The sequence below is a fragment of the Podospora bellae-mahoneyi genome, chromosome 2 (assembly GCF_035222275.1).
Source record: "Podospora bellae-mahoneyi strain CBS 112042 chromosome 2, whole genome shotgun sequence".
NCBI lineage: Eukaryota > Fungi > Ascomycota > Sordariomycetes > Sordariales > Podosporaceae > Podospora > Podospora bellae-mahoneyi.
Window position 1 is genome coordinate 3,849,676 of NC_085881.1, and position 18,857 is coordinate 3,868,532.

At 52.4% G+C, this 18,857-nt stretch overlaps 5 protein-coding genes across 5 annotated transcripts; 2 read left to right on the plus strand and 3 right to left on the minus strand.

Annotated features, from left to right (window-relative positions):
* Positions 1 to 103: 103 nt before the first annotated feature.
* On the minus strand, positions 104 to 2,104 carry QC761_210490 (uncharacterized protein). The gene is made up of 2 exons (XM_062876785.1): positions 1,274 to 2,104; positions 104 to 1,191 (listed from the first exon to the last, which is right to left on the minus strand). The coding sequence occupies exons 1-2, from the start codon at positions 1,364 to 1,366 to the stop codon at positions 529 to 531; spliced, it is 756 nt and encodes a 251-aa protein (XP_062735416.1). The 5' UTR covers positions 1,367 to 2,104; the 3' UTR covers positions 104 to 528.
* Positions 2,105 to 2,205: 101 nt separating this feature from the next.
* Positions 2,206 to 8,453, minus strand: GCN2 (eukaryotic translation initiation factor 2-alpha kinase). The gene is made up of 5 exons (XM_062876786.1): positions 7,553 to 8,453; positions 5,340 to 7,502; positions 4,931 to 5,266; positions 3,453 to 4,880; positions 2,206 to 3,402 (listed from the first exon to the last, which is right to left on the minus strand). The coding sequence occupies exons 1-5, from the start codon at positions 7,757 to 7,759 to the stop codon at positions 2,674 to 2,676; spliced, it is 4,863 nt and encodes a 1,620-aa protein (XP_062735417.1). The 5' UTR covers positions 7,760 to 8,453; the 3' UTR covers positions 2,206 to 2,673.
* Positions 8,285 to 10,800, plus strand: QC761_210510 (uncharacterized protein; the record flags this gene model as incomplete). Its single annotated transcript, XM_062876787.1, has 2 exons — positions 8,285 to 8,500; positions 8,543 to 10,800. Exons 1-2 carry the CDS (start codon positions 8,431 to 8,433, stop codon positions 10,798 to 10,800), a joined length of 2,328 nt encoding a protein of 775 aa, XP_062735418.1. The 5' UTR covers positions 8,285 to 8,430.
* Positions 10,801 to 11,122: 322 nt separating this feature from the next.
* QC761_210520 (uncharacterized protein) lies at positions 11,123 to 15,230 on the minus strand. Its single transcript, XM_062876788.1, has 5 exons — positions 14,241 to 15,230; positions 14,074 to 14,175; positions 13,629 to 14,003; positions 12,921 to 13,578; positions 11,123 to 12,863 (listed from the first exon to the last, which is right to left on the minus strand). The coding sequence occupies exons 1-5, from the start codon at positions 14,337 to 14,339 to the stop codon at positions 11,530 to 11,532; spliced, it is 2,568 nt and encodes an 855-aa protein (XP_062735419.1). The 5' UTR covers positions 14,340 to 15,230; the 3' UTR covers positions 11,123 to 11,529.
* A 1,183-nt stretch (positions 15,231 to 16,413) lies between these two features.
* Positions 16,414 to 18,222, plus strand: QC761_210530 (uncharacterized protein; the record flags this gene model as incomplete). The annotated part of the gene is made up of 4 exons (XM_062876789.1): positions 16,414 to 16,710; positions 16,783 to 16,859; positions 16,922 to 17,348; positions 17,404 to 18,222. The coding sequence occupies exons 1-4, from the start codon at positions 16,687 to 16,689 to the stop codon at positions 18,220 to 18,222; spliced, it is 1,347 nt and encodes a 448-aa protein (XP_062735420.1). The 5' UTR covers positions 16,414 to 16,686.
* Positions 18,223 to 18,857: the final 635 nt, after the last annotated feature.

The window sequence follows — 18,857 nt, forward strand, 5'->3', positions numbered from 1 at the left end:
GTTTTGGGGGTGGGCAGCTGCTTGTCTCATGGTCTTGGCAGCCCATCTCAACGCACGGGCCATGACAATTCACCCCGCCATGGTGGTTTGGAGAATCAGTACGTTGACACAGAATATGTTTGCAACTGACAGGAGCTCGCGGTGTAATGTATAGTTTGCTCGTTATCTAGAGTCAATAAAACGATTAATATCTCCCGTATACCAGCTTTAGCATCACTCCTCGCTGTATTTCACACCAGACAAACAAAAGCTCTTCGCAATCCTGAACGCAGCCCATCTATTCTGCTTTCGCTCCCTGGCCTCCCATAAATAAATACGCCGTGCTTCCAACAAACATAAAACAACCAGCCAAGCATTGTGAAGGAACCCTCACCCAGTATTTCCTCCTTCCCCAGCCCATAAACGCCCATTCTCGATGTTCGAGGGGTTCCCCATGCAATGCACGCTAGACGGATGGGAGACCGAACCGATAGACAGAAGGAAAAGTGTAAAATGACCGTAAAGAACTCTCCCGCGATAAACTGTTGATCACCGCTTCTTGGTCCCCGCGCCAGAAGTAACCTCATCCTCACTGCCATCATCATCACTGCCCTCCTCTTCCCCATCCCCCTCTTCATCATCCTCATCACCCTCAAAATCCTCCATCTCCTCGTCGCCTGTATCACTCCCTCCAAAGTCAAAATCCTCATCGCTTTCTTGCCAAAAACCGTCATCATTCTCCATCTTTGGTGGTGGCGCACTCTCAAAGCTCCTCGGCATCTCAAACCCCTCGGGCACCTTTGTCTTGGAGTACTCCACCGTCTCCTTCGCCTTCCTGTTATACTCCTCCCTCCGATCCCGATACATGACTCCCGCGTCGACATTAGCGGGGGAACCAATCTCGGGATCGTCCAGCAGCAGCAACACCGATCTCAACACACTCTCCACACCATGCAGCGGTGTCCACCGCTCCGACGCCGACTCGCCAGACATGACATCCTCCCCGGGCGTGTGCAAGATCGAGATGCAGAGCTGGCCGTCGGGGTACACGTTGGGGTGGGTGATCGGGTTCAGGAAACGGAACTTGGGCGGGGAGTAAGGGTAATCTTCGCTAAACGACATCTCGGCCTGGAGGTAGGCGCCGTTGAAAACCGAGTCGGAGTTGATCACCATGAGGGCGAACCTCCATTTCATGATGTTAATGTCTTCGTTCTATAGTTTGAGAGAAAAACGCAAACAGGTTAGCTTCGACTCATGCTTTGTAGGGAGCAAGCATGGCAACAGGGAGACCTACATCGTCAAAATGAATCCACTTCTCCTGTCGCAAGGTCTTCATCTCCCCCAGGAGCCGCGTCTTCGCGGCCGTGGCCTTGCTCACTTTGGACATGGTAGGCGGGTTGGTTGGGGTGGGTGTGTGTGACTCGTAGAGGTAGGAAAACTATGACCGAAAGTTGAAAAACTCCAGTGACAGCGTCGGGAAATCCAGACCAAAGTTAACAAAAACAAAGGCTGTTTTGCCGCAAGAAAGAGCGTGGGCGGAGAGATACGGGTGGTGAAAGTTGACAGCAGGGAGAATGCAGGTCAAAGATCAAGGCAGCTGATGAACAGGTTGTTTCAGGCTTTATTTAAGAAAGGCCTAAAGGCTGGCCCTGCTAGGATGGCTGGCGGGGGTGTATCAACCACACTGCGGCAGTGTGGGGAAGAGGGGCGTGCGAGGAAGCTTTTACTTGGGTCAGGTTGAACAGAAATACTCAACAAACACTTGTAAAGGGATGGGCAACTAAGCTCTAATATAATCTAATACTGAGATACAGTGGCAGATGCCTTCTTCATCTGAAGATCTGTCCGAGAAGAAAAATGCTGAGTTCAACAAGTCGTTCCGGCTTCCTGCCGCTCGCCGCATGTTGGCAGCCGACCACCACGAACACCCAGGGCAGGCCTGGACACGGCCCACGCGCCCAAGTGCCGCCTCCATGGGTGCGATACCGCCCCGCCACACGCTGAGTTAAGCAACAGGGGGCTTCCGCCGGGGCTTGGGATTGGTCCCAGCGATCCCGAGCCGACTGCGAGCCCAGCCGTCAAGGTGTCACCGACACCAGACACCCCGTGACAGTGTTCCATTGAGTGGTCAATGGAACTTCCATTCGCATGCTTTGATCAGCTTCTGAAGGTTCTGAAAATTCAATGTAAGCCACATCATACAGACAAGACGCGGAGAACTCTCACAGTACGCAGCCGGGCATGCCAGACGGAGTTCAGGTGGGAGCGTGTTGGCCAGTGGCTAAAGCCACTAAACCACCACCACTTTTTATCTCCAGACCGCAAACACACTTCGGAATTGCTTCTTTGTGCGCAAATTTCATGTGAAACTTTCAGAGAACATATGTGGTATTACACTAAACCTTCATAACATCAACGCTGGGTATCAAACTCGATCTGCCTAAAACGCTAAAACCTGACCACCTCTGAGCCAACACAAACAAACAACCAAACCCTGCTCAAAGATATGCCGCCGACCTAGTATAGTATCGAAAGAAAGACTGAAAACCTTCCTGGGTGAGTTTATATACGTCGATGGTCCCGGGAGAATCCCCGCCCTCGATGAGGAGAAAGAAAAGAGCTAAGCAACAACAGCTGGACCGATATATATCATAAGATAGAATGTGAAAACCGCCTTGGCCGCGGGGGAGCAACCTAGGCCCCCAGGTCGTAGTAGATGCACTTCCCAGTCCTAAAGTTGTAAACAAACGCATGCCCCGGCCCCTTCTTCGTCTCCCACTCCCACCGCCACCCCTTCAGCATCTCGTGGATCTCTCGCACATACTTCTTCTCTGCCGTGCCGACATTCTGCTCCACCTTCCGCCAACTTTCGGCGTCGGCAATGTTGGTTGATTTGATCATGTCCATGACCGTGTCTGACGTCTCAATGGCCGCTATTGGGCCCTCCAGGAAACCCTTGACTAGTCTAGAGGCACTGGTCTGCGCCTGTTCAACGACGGCGTGACGGTTGAACTTTTTGCTCTTGGTCTGCGCGACTAGGATGTGAACTTCCTGTTCGCGATCACCCTCGATAGCATTGGCCGAATCTACATGCGCGGCGGTTGGCATGCTCCGGGTTTTGGCAAGGACGCGAGAATCTCTCTCGCGAATCTCTGACTTGAGCCAGTTGAGGAGATCCGTGGCTGAGATATCGGCATCTGAAGCGTCCTTTCGGCCCATAGACTTGACCTTGACCATGTTATCCTGCTTGATAATAACGATCCAGTTATAAGATTCCTCTCGGTAGCTAGAAAGGAGGTCTTCTGGTGAGCGTGTGTCGCGGGCCAACTCGGCACTGATGTTGTGAGCCCAAAGCATCTGCAAAAGCTCAATCCCAGAAGATCGAAGAACAGAGGGATCGAAACTGGCAATCAAAACGTCACACTACTCAAGGTCAGCACCAAGTATCTGTTTGGAAGAAAATGACAACATACCCGTTTCATGCTGAAAATGCCCTGTGATTCCTCTTCAGCAGCCTTCTTGAGGAAAGCCTTACCCGTAGCTTTGGGCACCTGTTTAGCCAACTGCTTCTCCCAGTTGAGGCTGAAGCCCACAGCGTGTCGCTCATCAAACCTGCCGCCTATCTTTGGGCGATGTTCTTTGATCAGGTTGTCATAACGACCTCCTGCTGCAAAAACATCTTTGACTTTCTTATCATAGAGACATGAAAAGAGGATGCCTCCTCGAAAGAAGACTTCGTTGATGCTGCTCAGGGGCGCAATGTAGACCTTGTTGGACACACCGAACTTCTTGGTATATTCATAAACATCCTTCAAGTGAGCCAAAATTGGCGACACCTTTTGCGAAAATTCGGAACCCTCAAACAGACCTCGTATCTTGGATATGGCCTTGCTCGGTGTGTCTCGAAAATCGAATCGCTGAAGCTCGTCCACACTGGTCGCCGAGATTCCAATCTCTGGCGATCTTAGCTCACTCCTGACCTTGAGCCAGGTGAAATTCCTAATATTGAGCTTGCTAAGAACGTCAGCAGCCGCCGGTCTGGCATTGATATCCACACCGCAGAACTCAAAGATCAGGTGTAGAAGGTCCGAGTGGCCAAGCTGGAAACATATCGGCGTGGAAGAGGTTGTGGGGAAGGCCGAGACAATTTCGTCCAAGACCTTGATCACTTCGGCCTCTTTAAGAGCGAGATCTAGTGCGTCTGTGGTGACAATGTCAAAGTCTACTTCTCCATAGACATCCGGTTGCCCACCATCGCGGCGATCTCGAAAGATATTCCCAAAGGCGTACGACCTCTGAATCACAGGTCCCTGGGTCACTCGGGCAAGAGAGCGAGCATTTCCCATGACCAAATCGAATGGCATTTGTAGAACCGTACCATTTTGATCCAGAAGACGAACAATATTTTGGTCGTAGTAGTTCGACCGGGGATATAGACACGCTGTAGGAGTTTCAACAGCGCCGTGCCGCCGGAAGATCGAGACCAGTGTATCTTTCACGATATAACGGCGCATCAAGTCTGCTCCGCTCGGCGCGGTTGATCCCATATCCCAAGCATAATCCTTTGCCGGCTCAACCTGTCGACTGAACAACTCTTTGAGAACTTTCCCGTAATAAGGAGAGCTTGGATCAGCTATCCCTGCGAGAGCACGCCGTACGGCCTCGCTCTCCATCTGAACAGGCATCCTCCCACTCTTCAACAGTTCTGAGCTGGACGGACGATCTTTGGGATTGTGTGTGAGCAACGAAAGCAAGATGTCGGTATGGTTCTTATCAGCCGCCTTAAAGTCTGACGGAAGAACTGGCGGGTTATGTCGCACTTGCTCAAGCGTCATCGCACGTTGCATCCCAAGCATGGGAGGGTATGACATCTCGAAGAATATGACGCCCAGGGAGTACATCTGGGACGGTTAGCTGGTCTGTTATGTAGTTTTGAGGAAATGAAGCTTACATCAACCTTGGCAGTGTATGAGCCACTGCCTCCTGTTCTGACCTCCGGGGCAACATAAACAGCCGTGCCGATACTTCTTGTAAGATCGCCGGCATCGATGTTGGCCATGTTCTTATCGACCGCTAACTGTCCACTTGTCGCCAACCCAAAGTCTCCAATCTTCACATTCTCAACCCCGTCTGGGCCAGCACTGATGAAGACATTCTCGGGTTTGAGGTCACGATGAACAATTGTTAGGCTGTGTATGTGAGCCAGCCCTTCCAGAATTTGGCGGAACAGACGCCAAACTTCTTGATTTGAACTATACAAATTTCGAGTGATCAAATCACGCAAGGTCTGTGCACATTAGTTAGAAACTTAATCATGAACGAGATGAGGTAGAGGAAATTGAAGAGAAATGAGCACCTACCCGTTTTTCACAATATTCCATGGAAATATACATGACTGTACGAAAGGAGCGGCCACTTCCCCTTCTATCTCCTCGAGCCGGAACAGGGAGATGCCTCGGTGCCCGTTCGCCTATGGTGGACGTATCCTCACCTGACTCCGATTCATCATCCTCATCGCTGTCTTCTTCATCGTCTTCTTCATCATCGTCGTCGTCGGAATCCTCCTCGCCAGAGTCATCCTCAAAAACCATGTCCGGGTGTCCGCTTGAAGACATGAAATCGAGACCTCTGCTCTTGCTTTCAGCGAACTCGATGTTGATGCTTCTGGAGATTGGGGTATTGTTGGAACTGTCTTCACTGGAGACATCGTCGCTTTCAGATTGTCCAGAGCCATCAGAGTAGTCCATGGTTTCCTCGAGCCAAGTGTTGTAATATCGAACCACTGCAGGATGGTTCATCTGTGAGAGGAGCCTCACTTCCTTCAGCATCTCAGACAAGGTCTCGTGCGACCTCTGGGTAATCTTCTTGATGGCATACAATCGCCCATCAATCATCTTGCGAGCGCGAACAACCTCGCCAAAACCGCCCTTTCCAAGGCGAGCCTCTTCGATATAGTCTTCTTGATATCGGGAGGTGACAGCAGTCCGATTCATCGAGTCATGCCGGAGTCTCCGTGGCAGCGATTTGGGTGCTGATAAGAGTGAACCGGAAACGACCGCAGAGTCGTTTTCCACCAGGATGGGGGCATTTGTGGCGAGAAACTCGCTAGAGCAAAGCTCAAAAGCACGAGGCCGCTTCTTAGGGTCTGCTTTAAAGAACCTGGATACCAGCTCTTCTAAAGGGCTCGAAAGCGACAGGGAATCCATCAGAGCCGACGGGGAGTGGTATTGTTCTGGAACGTTGAGGCCAAATACCATCTGCAAGAAGACTATTCCAAAATCCCAAATGTCTGTTTTCTGCGTGTACTGGGGTTTGGAGATTCCAGCAATCTCTGCGGGATACCAGTAGACAGACTTTGCTGCTCTGCTAGTGACTACTTTGACCATGCTCGTGGATATGCTGTGGAGTTCTTTCTGGAAGCCGCCGTCGGAGAGCTTGGGAACGATATCACCCGCCGGCGTTCTGCAAAGCAGAATATTGCCAGGATGTATGTCCTGGTGAACAATCCCATTGCTGTGGAGATATGCCAGTGCATCGAGAAGATCCGTGGTCCAGATTCTGGCTTTGCTGATCTCGATCTGCCCCGCCAAGCTGAGGAGTTCATCAAGAGGTCCCTTGTCCGAGAAGGGCGTGAGTACACTGATGGTCCAGACCGTGGGACCGGACGAGTCAATGTCACTGACTGTGCGGTCGATCTTGAAGTTGATAAGCTCCAAAAGATTCTGGTGGTTTAGCTTCTTCAGTGACTCCAGCAGAGATTCCAAGGCTTGAAGTTGCTTCTTGAAGTGAGCCGAGTCTTTGCCGTGCGACTTGATATCGACTTGCTTCAATGCAAGACTTGGACGAACATGTTTCGCGGCTAGTACCGGCTTGACTTTGTGCACTGTGGTCACCGGTCCCTCGCGCCAAACTGTTTTGCCAATGACGGTCTGGAAATAGTGGGTATCGCCAGTGTGGTCCATCAAACTGCAAGCCTGATCAAACACAAGGGCGACGTTGGTCTCGGAGGGGTCCGCTTGAGCTCGATTGGGCGACATGTTGTGACTTCGGTTTTTCTTTCTCGACTCCTTCAACTTGTTGCGTTGGCGTTTGAGCTCCTCTTGGACCATGTCACCTAGGACTCGCTCTTCTTCCATGGTTTCCTCGAGTTTTTTTTGCTCCTGTTGCTCCTTCTGGTCCTGTGCCTGTTTTGCCAATTCCGCTTCATGGGCCGCCCTTTCCTCTTCCAGAGAAGGCAGCTCCAGACCTTGGGCTTTCTTCAAGGCGGCCTCGTCCAGTATATCGCGGATACCTTCCACAAGACGGTCGACCATGACCTCGTCATCCTTGGCCCATATTTTTGGCTGCGTCTCCACAAACTTTTGGATTTTGAACCTTGTTGATTCACGGAGATGACCATCATTTTTGAGGGTCAAGAGCGGTGGGGATTTGGGATATGTGGCGACAAGAACAATAGAGAGCAGTACTGAAAAGTTGTCATCCGATACTGCTTTGATTCTAATATCAAATGCAGGTTCGGTTTTCTACAAGATGTTAGTAACATGGCAGCCAACCACATGCAAAGCTTTCGTACCTTCCACGCACCGTGAGGTGCCGAGTGTCGAATAAAATCCTCGCCGTAAATAGCTGCCAGGGCGATCACCTCATCGGCTTGTTTCTCTTGATACTGTGTCTTAACCGCTGGCTGAGCTGGGCCAGGGCCTTTAAGCCCAGGGAAACTCTCAGTTCCATTCTTCTTGCTTTGAGGAGGGGCCTTCTTTTGACCGCCTTTTCCCGCCATAGCGGATTGCTAAATGTGGTGGTGACGAGTTGGCGTGAGATGAGGATGAGAGCGTGACTAATAGCAACCAGTGGGGGAGGGTTGGGCGCTGGGAGATGTTGGATATGAAACTGGATTCTCGGTAAAGGTCCGAGAATATAAGACTGCACAGCCAGGTACGGCTGTGAAGACTTTAATGAGTTGCGTCCATCCTCGGAACAATTCAGACGAAGCAGTAATGTGAGATAGGTAGAGATGAGGGCTGAGATGTGACTGTGTGTAGTGCCTGGCGGGGTATTTGCACTGTCCAGATGCCCCAAGGGTCACTGAAGCTGGGATGGCATTGGAGACAATCATAGTGACCCACCATTCAGCTTCACAGTGGAGCTGAAGCCTTGGCACGAAGCTTCGAGCAGCCCCGCCAACTCCACTTCCAACGCCCTGGACGCGCTGCGGGACGCGGTAGGACCCTTGCTAGTGCTACGACTGGCCGGCCGCTGGCAACCACGATTCTCTTCTGGTTCCGGCAGTCAAGTAAACACAACAGTTTGACTGCCGACAGCACACTTTGGGTGGCAGCCCACCACGACCTCGAGAGACGACTGATCGGTTGATTGACTGACTTGGAAAACGCCAACTGTGGAACTGACCACAGATTCAGTTAGTTGCGCGATCACAGCGCCCGAGTCACCATGATCAGCTGGGCGCTCAAGCGCAACAACAATAAGGACGCTGACACCGCGCGCGACGCGACCGGCGGGGGTACGAGATCCCACTCCCGCAGAACCTCAAGAAAGTTTTTAGGACACCGAACTCAGACAAATGCAGATGATACAATCCAGCTGGACATGCCCGACACGCCAGCGCCGGTATTTGCTGTGCGCGCGTTGAAGACAGCCATCTTCGGGACCCCCGCAGCCCGCGCCGACCGCCGAGCCTCGAGACTGACGGCCGCAAACAACAAGTCCGCACCCGTAAAACCCGATGTCGTTTCTGTCCCCGAAAAGTCGCCTGCGAAACCACCCGGCATTCTTCTAACCCCAGGCACTGGCGCCGCCCGTCGAAAACGAGTGTCTTTTGGCCATGACGTCAAGCAAGGCTCAGGAGGACCGGTGAGATCGAGCAACGGCGAACTTGACGATCCGGGTTCATGGGCTGGCAGGCCTGCGGATACCCCAATTCCGAAAGCGAAGACAAAATTGCAGCAGACTTTGGAAAACGCACGGCGTAACAAGGCCGAGGAGACCACCACCGAGGTCAGGGACTTTGCCTCCCACGACAACGAACAGGAGGGGGCTTGGGAAGAGGTGGACGATGATTATGATGAGTCGGACTACGAGGCCGACATCACGACCGATCTGAACGAGCCTCACTCCAGGTCTGGTCAGTACTGGAAGTCCTACTTTGAAACCTACCACGCCGATGCAAAGGCCGAGATGGAGAAATTGGTTAAGTACAAGCAGCTCGCAAAGTCTTATGCGAAGATGAAGGACACGGAGGCCGACGAGCTGAAGCAAAACCTGAGGGAGGAACAGGAGAAGGTCCAGCAAATGGAGGAGAAGCTGGCTGAGATGGGTAGGCAGGTGGCTGCCAAGACTCAACGGAACGGAGGGCAAGCCGATATGCAGTTGGTAGATGAGCTGAACAAGCAGACGGCACTCGCACGAGAGTACAAGCTTCAGGTTGAAGAGCTGGAAGATTTGCTTCATGATGAGATGAGCGAGGACGAGCCAAAGGGAGCACGACAACGCCGCGTTGCCTCTCCACGGACCCACCGGACCCTTATGGAAGCCCAGCGGGAACTGAGAAAAGCGAGGTCACAGCTAAGGGAGATGGATAGTCTGCGGGAAGAGCGGGATAAACTGCGTTCCGACTTGAAGTTCGCCGAGCAAAGGTCCACCAAGCTTGCTGACGAGAACAAGAAGCTGTCTGGGGAGTTGTCTAAGAGCAGCACCAAGATTCAAGACCTGGAGAAGAACCTTAGCGAATCAAAGGCCTCGTTCGATAAGTTGAAGGAGGACGCCAAGAACCGGTTCAGGGAGGCCCGGGAGGTGCTGGAGACCAAGAACAAGAAGATTTCCGAACTCCAAGACCAGATCGCCTCCCTCAAGAAGGACCCCACCGAGACCAAACGAGCCGCCTGCGCAACTCGAGGTCTGAATCTAGACGAAAAGTCCAAACCCACCGCTGACCGCCCAGCAGCATCATTACAATCCCTCGAAACAGCAGAAGAAGACCACACTCGTCTTTTGCGAGAGCTTAAAGAACTGAAAAGAGCCAGCCTCCAAACAGCCACCACCACAACTACCACGCGAGATAAGAACCGCCCCAATGTAGACGGGTATAAATACACCTCGACAACCGACGACCTCCAAACCCTCGCCACCTCCCGCGCCCTCCGCGATAGAATCGAGAGCGAATTCGGCGTCGGGAAAAAGTCTCAACTCTCCTTCCCAACTCCCGCGGGTAACATCCTCATCGACCGCGCCAACCTCCCCGACAGCCCCTCCCCGAATCCGAGGTCTGTCCCCTCCTCAAAGGAAGATGTCATCTCCCGATCACCAAACAGAGGCTCATCCCGCCCACGAACATCACGGATATCCATCTCGAGAGAAAACCTCCGGTCGAAAAGCAGCACCGACACCAACGAGTCCGAAAAGCGCCTCACCAACGGCAGCCGCACCTCCCTCGTGCAGCCCCGGAAGAAATTCCCCCCTCCTACCCCCGCTGCTGCGGTGCGGTCGCTCCCTACGTTGGATGTCACCGAGGACTTGACGCAAGACCCAGAAGCAGCAGGGGGGATCGACCTCGTGACGGGGAAATTTGCCCGGCTGGGTGGTGGTGGTGGTGGCGGTGGGGGTGTTGACAAGCGGCAGGATCCAAACAGTAGCGCTGTCTGGAGCACCATGAACGCGTCACAGCTTGCAATGCCGGCGGATCGAAAGGCGGCGGCTATTGCGCGGTTGCAGAGGAAGAAGGCGGCGAGGTTGCAGATGGAGAGGATCAATGGCGGGGATGGGAGGACAGGGACGAGGAATAAGGAGAATTTGAGGCCTTATTAAGGGTGTCGTTGAGGGTAATGGATATATGATGGATAGGGAGGAGGGTGATAGACATTGTTTATTCTTTGTGAGCATGGCAACAACATAAAGGGGTGGGAGCAGGCATCATGGGGACATAATTCGGGACTCTGGATGGGATTGATTGATTTGATATATCATGGCGGCGGTGTTTTGTTTGTAAAGGTTGTTGGTATATTTATTTGTATAAAGGCATGTCAGGTTTGGAGGAGAGAGCAACTGCTGGTTACGTTGTTTTACCATTCTTGATGGGGATTTCTCTGCTATACTCAATACCTGCAAACATTATCATTTATACTCATCTCCGTGATTGCCTTATCAAAATATACCATTGATTACAGTGATAATAATTATATGTATATCTTTTCTCAACCATGACCCCTCTTCTCCCTGTCTGCCCTCTCTGGCTGGCCATACACAAGAGCCACAAGCTGCTCCGGTCCTTCTCAGCAAACCCTATGGTATACAATCCCCCCTCTCTTCATCCCATCATGTTGCCAAGTTCCCCCACATACCCTACATCTTTTGGTATCACGTTAACACAAAATGCAATGCTTTGTAACCCCCCGACCATGTAAGGACCAAGCAACCAAAAACGAGATCACTTGACCCTCCCTTTTCGGCTTTCCCCCAGTCCGCTCGGAGTGCACCAAACAATCCCATACCAATACCCAAATCCCAGAACCGATCGTAAAATCCAGTATCAACGCCTCACATAATGCTGCACTCCCGCTCAGGTAACCCATCCTTCGAGTCTTTCCCCTTCCCCTTTTCCTTTTTCTCTTTCTTCTCCCCATCCCCATCCTTATCCTTCTTTTTTCCCTTATCCTTCTTGCTCCCTCCGTGATGCCCTAAGTGATGATAATGGTGCTCCTTCTCCTTATCCTTTCTGCTCTCCTTGGCGGTTTCAGACCCCGAGCCTTCCTCCTCTGTCACCACAGCCTGCTCATCCACCGCGGCAACCCCATCAACAGATGGGACTACCACCACAGTAGTACTCCCGTTGCTAGACGTCGACCCATCCTTGTTCGGCCGAATAAATCCAAGTCTCGAGATGGTGGAGCTAAGCCTTCCCTCGCCTATCTGACTAGTAGGGCGAGATTTACTTCCCGTCTTTGTGAACTTGGCTGCCGCACGGGATAGTCTAGCAGCTGTGGATTCTTCCTTGCCTTCTTCCTGAGTGGCGGTAGGTGTCGTGACCGCAGGTGAAGTTGCCTCTGGTGTAACTGGGGCCGCGGCGGCTGCATCAGAAACAGACAAGCTACCACGTCTGGAGTGCTCAGCCTTGGAGTTGATTGAATACGGGTCGTCGTCGAAGCTGAGGCGCTGGTCCATGTTCATTTCCGAGCTCAGCCGGATCGAGGGCTTCTCGCTGTTTTGGGTGAGGGTGGTGGCAGAGTCAAAGAAGCCACTAGTCGCCCTCGAAATCGTGCCATTCACGGATTCCTTGGGTGTTTCGACAATCAGAGTAGCCGGGACCTTTCCGTTCAAGTCCTTGTAAGCCGGAGGTTCGGTAATAGAACCATCTGTGGAAGCCGTCGTGACGTCAACCATGGGAACGACCTGGTAGAAGAGAAGATATGGCATTTCTTCTCGTAGCGACTGCTTGATATCATCGACGTACGTCACTCGATTCTCCACCGCGAGGTCGTCAAACTTTGCCCACTGCTGCTCTTCGTAGTCGGGAGGCGGGTCGTCCTCGTATCTTCGGTTCTCGGTCAGCAGCTTCGGAGCCACCCGAGCAAACGAGATATAGTGACCACTATGCAGGGAATCTCCGCGGTGACAGACCACTGATTGCAGTACCAGCTTGAATTCTTCCCGAAGCCCACTGGAATCCTTGTCCTTGGTGTTGATGTCCTCCGCCATGAACTGAGGCAATCGCAAACTGTCCGGGATATCGATCAGAGTATTTTGTCGCTTAGGAACACCCTGTTCTGTCATTGTGTATCTCTTCAAGCAGATCCCTACCACCGGTCGTTGGGTAAAATGGCGAGCTACTTCAGCGTCATTACTAGGTTCGCTGTTTGTTGTGGCATGCCATGCTACAGAATGTTAGCTATGAATTTCCGCTGACAAATGTATGCATGTGGGACACCCACGGATTAGCCGGAAAAACTGCCACGCTGGTATCGTGACAGCCTTTACAATTGTTGAAATCTTTCGCTTATGCTTCGGGGAGGTGCTCTCTGCTTCACCGTTGGATGCCGGGTCCTCCTCGTTCTTGACCACAATTCGCTGTATGATGCTCGTAGATCTATTACGCGACACAGCCGGCGACTCGGCGGCAGCCTCCAGGGTGGGATTCGTCATGGATACCGGGGAATGTGTGATGGTCTCTTGTAACGTCCATCTGCGCTGGAGTTTCGAGCTCTCGCCATTGTCGGTCGGCGTTGCCGCGTCCTCATCTGTGGTGCCCAATAATGTGTTTTTGGGTGTCGAGAATCCGCCCTTCTTCTCCTCGAGGCTGTCTCGAAGCACATCGACCTTGTTGTTGAAGTACTCCTCCAGGCAGTCCTCGAGTTTGATGCCCTTGCCCGACGGATCGGGAGGGACGGCAAGGTTGAGTAACCGCTCGTGTACCACTTTGTGATCATCCACATCGCCCTTTCCTTGGTGAAACAAATCGACCTGCAGCGTAAGTAGAGGTAGCTGTAGTGTCTCTGTAATAAACGCAAAAGCCTCTGAGGTGTCTTGCTGTTCCAACAACTGGGCTTCCTTCCACCCACACGCAGCAAGGGATTCCTGGATGTGTTGTGTCTGGACATCAAGTCAGTTTAACCCCGTCAATAAGACTGCTAGACTCCTACCATATCCGTAGGAATCAACTTTCCGCTTCTCAACATGTTGACCCATAACCGTAACAAGGCAGCCAGTTTCCTTTGAGCCTCGTCCGTAGAGTCATTCTTGAGCATGCACTCGAAGGCCTGGAGCTTGGCGAACATGGCAAATAGCAGGGCGTCGAGATAACAAGTAACATTTCCCCGGTTCACGGCACCCAGCATTTGGACATTGGCGTTGTATGGCTGTATTATCCCAGCGAACGCCTGCTGTTGTAGCTGTAACAGCTCCAGAGCCTTGTCGACGTCGCCGTCGGCGAACTTGGAGTCGAGGGCATAACGGATAATGTCGGTTGTGATCTCGTGGTAGTTGAGTTCTTCGAGTTTCTTTTTGATCTCCTCGACCTGTAATATGACTGTCAGCACCTATTCAACTTCACAAGCTATAGAGGCTAGACGACTCCAACAAACGCACCTTTCCAGCTTCTTTTTCCTCTACCTCCTTTTCCTTTTGGGCTTGTTTTGCGGACTCTGGTCTAAATATAGACAGCCAGGAATCAATCCCCAATGGGCGAGCCTAGACAAAATCGTCAGCAATTGAACAAGCTTTCTCGGAGCCGAGACAGCTTCTCCCACACGGACCTTTGCACCGGGTTCAGACGACTTGTTTCGTCGGTGGCTCCCACTCTTGTCTCGCACGCTCCTGAATTTTTTAGGCATGATCATCTGTGCTGCCTTCATCTTGGTGGTTTTGCGCAGCGCATCGATATATGCGGCTGTTGGGAGAGCGAGGTGACTGTGTGTTGTATCCGCCACAGAGGTTGTACCATGTACGGGGCAGGTACCGGGACGTGGGGGACCGCACAGCAAGGCAACCTATGCGAAAATGGGCATCGAAGGCGCAGTGTGACGGGGAGCAGTCAAAGAAAGGAAAAACAAGGCAAGATTAGTCAAGAATGAAGGTATCCGCCTCGAAGAAGTGTTGACCATCGACCGGAAGATCCCAAGGTTCGTGTTTGGATATCGTTAAGATAGTTGGGATGAGGGGTTAGGTTTCAGGCGCACTGAGCAAGTATCAAGTTGGGGCTTTGCGATGAACCCTCGAGCGCTCAACAAGCGAAGGGGCGCCCGCCGGGCTGATGACGATGGGTGCCTGCCACCGGTGCTCCGAACCGAATTGCCTAAAATGACGAGGTCCACCGCTGGAGGCAACGTTGATATCAAGAGCGCTGGAGATAGAAAGGCTGAGCGCCAAAATACGGGGGACGGGAAGTTGAGAAGGCGGTAGCTTGTTCGCCAACGGACAAGGCCAACAAATTGAAGGGCCAAAGAGGGGGGCCCAAAGACGTGGGCAGCGCAACGCGTGGCGGATGGGGATGTGGACAAGGATGATAAGACCTGTGGACCACAGGGGAAGTGGATGCCCAAAATGTTCACTTTAGCTTTTGCTTATCATGGAGCAACAAGTTGCCAGAGCAGAGTTTCAAGAGTTCAGAGTTCAAATGCTGCTCTTCTTCGGCCACTGATCACCGAGTCATTTAAGGCGTTCGTTGGAAAGTAGCTCTGCTGGCTAAATGTCCACACACACGCGCGACTGATCAAAACCACGAGACAGCATCTTGAATTTCTTGCACAGATACGAATATACAAGCGCTGTGGCTACTTTACCCTACCTGCTGGCCTGCGATTGGATCGCAATGTCCAGTGAACACCCAGATGCGCACTCCTGACCCAGAACCCCGTTTCTGTGGGGGAAAGAAGGTTAGCTGATGGCGCTCAATAGGGCTGGGCTGTCCATGATGTTGCATCGATAGCTGCGTCTGCACCTGTCAGTCGAACCGCGTTTTGTGATCTGCAGTTTGACAGAGACCCTTGCCCCGCCTTGCCCCCGTTCGCAGGTCCGATCGGGGGCTTCGTTATGGTGCTTACCCTAAACGGGCAGGTTGACGTCTCCAATGACGCTCTAGAAGATCTACAAGGGTCTAGAAGAAAGCTTTATCTCGATGCCTGCTGTTGCTGCCATAGTATCGTGAGGGTGACTGGCGGCAAATGACGAGTGTGGTGTTGGCTGGATTTGCAGGTCTACGTAATGCTCAGACTGCTTCCACAGTCCCAGTGGGAAAACGTGTCGTGAGGTGGTGGCAGATGATCGTAGTTACCAGAGGGGCTTTCGCGGCGTAAGCGTCTCATGATGGCTCAGCAAATCGGTCCGGAGAGCCAGAGGCCCAGACACCGGGACGGCAGCACCGAATGTGATGCCTATTGGTACAAATATACTTCTTCCCCTATAAATAAGCACACTGCGAGCGAACCATATTCTTTCATCCTTCGCAGCATCCTGGGCCACAATTGTGGTCCAAGAGGACATTGGTCACCTCATCAGATCCATCTCGCGACTGTGAGAACACACAAGTCTGTTTTAGGCCAAGTATAGGGGGACTGTTTGATTGATATGCTGGCGCAGAGACATGACGTCACGATAATATGTTCGTTGTGCTATACTAGAGAAAATAAAGTGTGATGGAAGTAATAGTCCATCTGTTGGCCATCAAGGTGTTGAGGGATAACGCTGAAGCACTGTTTTCAAGGCGCAGTAATGAGTAAGGCAGCGGGGCTGGACATGTGAGACAGACGTCGACGCATGTATCGTAAGTTGAACTTTGGAAAAGATCCTGTTTTGCTAGTAATGAGCTGATCGCGCTACATGACCCGAGGTGAATGCTCCGGATATCATGGTGTTTTCCCCATGGAAATGTGCAGTGGAAATGCTTACCAACAACAAATGAGCGGAAAACGGCATGCGCCAACTGAGGGGTTCGATTGGACGGCCCCGGACTCTTGGCAGCCAGAGACCCACATTCCCCACGAAATCAACCTCGGCAGGGAAGGGGTAGCTTGGAACTCGGCTCAACCATCAGCTGAGCCGAACCATTCATCGCCATGCATTGAACTCAAAGTGCTCCCGTATTGACCTTGATGCATATGTTTATTAGCAGTGCCGTTGCCTCTGTTCTTTCAGAGTTTGTCGACCTTTTGCCAATTCGCCAAATCAATCAAGTCTTGTTGAAAGTTTAAAGCCACCAGAAACATGTCGGCCCAGATCCCCATTGCTGTATGATGAAGCCCCCATTGCATACGCTCCACCTCCGCATCCAGCAAGCATATTACTAACATCCAGGTGCAGGTCCGCGATCGCGTTAGCGACAAGGCCGCGAAGACGTTGGACATCGTTGCCAAGTTCGTTGATGAAGAGTGTATTCCGTATGGTTCACCTCACCGCTTTCCATATTGAAACCACAGCCGGTCTAATGATGTCACCTCAGTGCCGATACTGTCTTTGAGGCCCAGGTTGGCGTTGGTGAGGCGAGATGGCAGGCTCACCCCAAGATCCTCGAGGACCTCAAGGAGAAGGCGAGGTCCCTCGGCCTCTGGAACATGTTCCTGCCCAAGGGTCATTACAAGGAGTCTCCCGGCTTCACCAACCTCGAGTATGGCTTGATGGCCGAATGGTTGGGCAAGTCCAGAGTTGCCTCCGAGGCGGTCAACTGTGCTGCTCCTGATACCGGCAACATGGAGGTGTTGGCCAAGTATGGCAATGATGCCCAAAAGGCTCAGTGGCTCAAGCCCTTGATGGACGGTGTCATCCGTTCGGCTTTCCTCATGACAGAGCCTCAGGTCGCCTCTTCAGATGCTCGGAATATTGAGCTGAAGATGGTCAGAGACGGTGATCACTATGTCTTGAACGGCTCCGTAAGTGCCATCGTCTTGCTTAACTACACTGCGTAACACTAACAACACAACACAGAAATGGTGGTCCAGTGGTGCCGGTGACCCGCGCTGCAAGATCTACATCGTCATGGGCAAGAGTGACCCCAACAACAAGGACCCATACAGGCAGCAATCCGTCATCCTTGTGCCATCAGACACCAAGGGCATCACTATCCACCGCATGCTTTCTGTCTACGGCTACGACGATGCGCCCCATGGCCACGGCCACATTACCTTCCACAATGTCCGCGTCCCGGCTACCAACCTTGTGCTTGGAGAGGGTCGTGGCTTCGAGATCATCCAGGGCCGTCTCGGTCCCGGCCGTATCCACCACGCCATGAGAACCATTGGTGCTGCTGAGCGTGCCTTGGAGTGGATGCTTATGCGTATCAACGACCCGACAAAGACTCCCTTCGGCAAGCAGCTTCGTGAGCATGGCGTTATCCTCGAGTGGGTTGCCAAGTCCCGTCTGGAGATTGACGCTGCTCGCCTGGTTGTTCTCAACGCTGCCATCAAGATGGACGAGCAAGGTCCCAAGGCCGCGCTGAAGGAGATCGCCCAGGCCAAGGTTCTCGTTCCCCAGACTGCCCTGACTGTCATTGACAGGGCCGTCCAGTCCTTCGGTGGAGCCGGTGTCAGTCAGGACACTCCCTTGGCCAACATGTGGGCTCAGATCCGCACCCTCAGACTGGCGGATGGACCAGATGAGGTGCATCTGCAGCAGATGGGCAGGAACGAGAACCGCCGTGGCAAGGAGGTTGCTGCCAAGATTGCTGCTCAAAAAGCAAAGGCTGAGGAGTTGTTGAAGAAGTACAACATCACCAGATCGGAGATTGGCTCCAACATCAAGCGCTAATTTTTTATGCTATAAACACTTTTGAATTCTGGCGAATATTTTTGGCATCTGGGAATGACATTACATTATCAATATTTTGTATCCACTGCTCCACCAACAGAATGGGATTTTTCAGTGACTTGTTGATTTATCGCTGTAAACAATGGGTGTTTTTGGGGTGATCGCAGTCGCTGAGCGCCGTGACTGTGCCTCTCGCCAGGGGCAAGGGCTTGGGGTGTTGTGGAGCCCGTGCGTCAATGCTCGGTTGCCCGGTCGTTGTTACCCAAAACGGTAGTCTGTTGTTTTTTTTCTCCCGGAACCTGTTTCCTGCACCACACACTTGCTCAATTCACTTACAGTCCAAACAACCCACAGCCCAGCATTGACTCTCGCCCCAGTTTGGCAGCCAATTTAAACCGACCACCCGCTCCCTTCACCAATTTTGCCCCTCGTCGCCTCCAGATACCAGCATCTTTGCTACCTCGGACAACACAAATCCTGCTTTTTTGGCTCCCCCATCTCGTGTTGTTTACGCAACCTACCTTTCAGCTCGGATCGCTTGGACAGATTCGATTCGTCGATTGCACCTACCCTCCATTCCAGTAGCAGCCCGAGCCCTTCCGTTCCCGTTGCTTGCCCAACCGACCGACCAAACC

Excerpts from the sequence above, each read along its gene's own strand:
- QC761_210490 (XM_062876785.1), bottom strand. The coding sequence starts at position 1,366 with ATGTCCAAAGTGAGCAAGGCCACGGCCGCGAAGACGCGGCTCCTGGGG. Across the intron at positions 1,192-1,273 it reads AGTGGATTCATTTTGACGAT|AACGAAGACATTAACATCAT; the intron begins GTAGGTCTCCCT and ends CTCAAACTATAG.
- GCN2 (XM_062876786.1), bottom strand. The coding sequence starts at position 7,759 with ATGGCGGGAAAAGGCGGTCAAAAGAAGGCCCCTCCTCAAAGCAAGAAG. Across the intron at positions 4,881-4,930 it reads CATACACTGCCAAGGTTGAT|ATGTACTCCCTGGGCGTCAT; the intron begins GTAAGCTTCATT and ends TAACCGTCCCAG. Across the intron at positions 3,403-3,452 it reads GCATTTTCAGCATGAAACGG|TGTGACGTTTTGATTGCCAG; the intron begins GTATGTTGTCAT and ends GACCTTGAGTAG.
- QC761_210520 (XM_062876788.1), bottom strand. The coding sequence starts at position 14,339 with ATGAAGGCAGCACAGATGATCATGCCTAAAAAATTCAGGAGCGTGCGA. Across the intron at positions 14,176-14,240 it reads CGTCTGAACCCGGTGCAAAG|GCTCGCCCATTGGGGATTGA; the intron begins GTCCGTGTGGGA and ends GATTTTGTCTAG. Across the intron at positions 12,864-12,920 it reads GCAGTTTTTCCGGCTAATCC|CATGGCATGCCACAACAAAC; the intron begins GTGGGTGTCCCA and ends AACATTCTGTAG.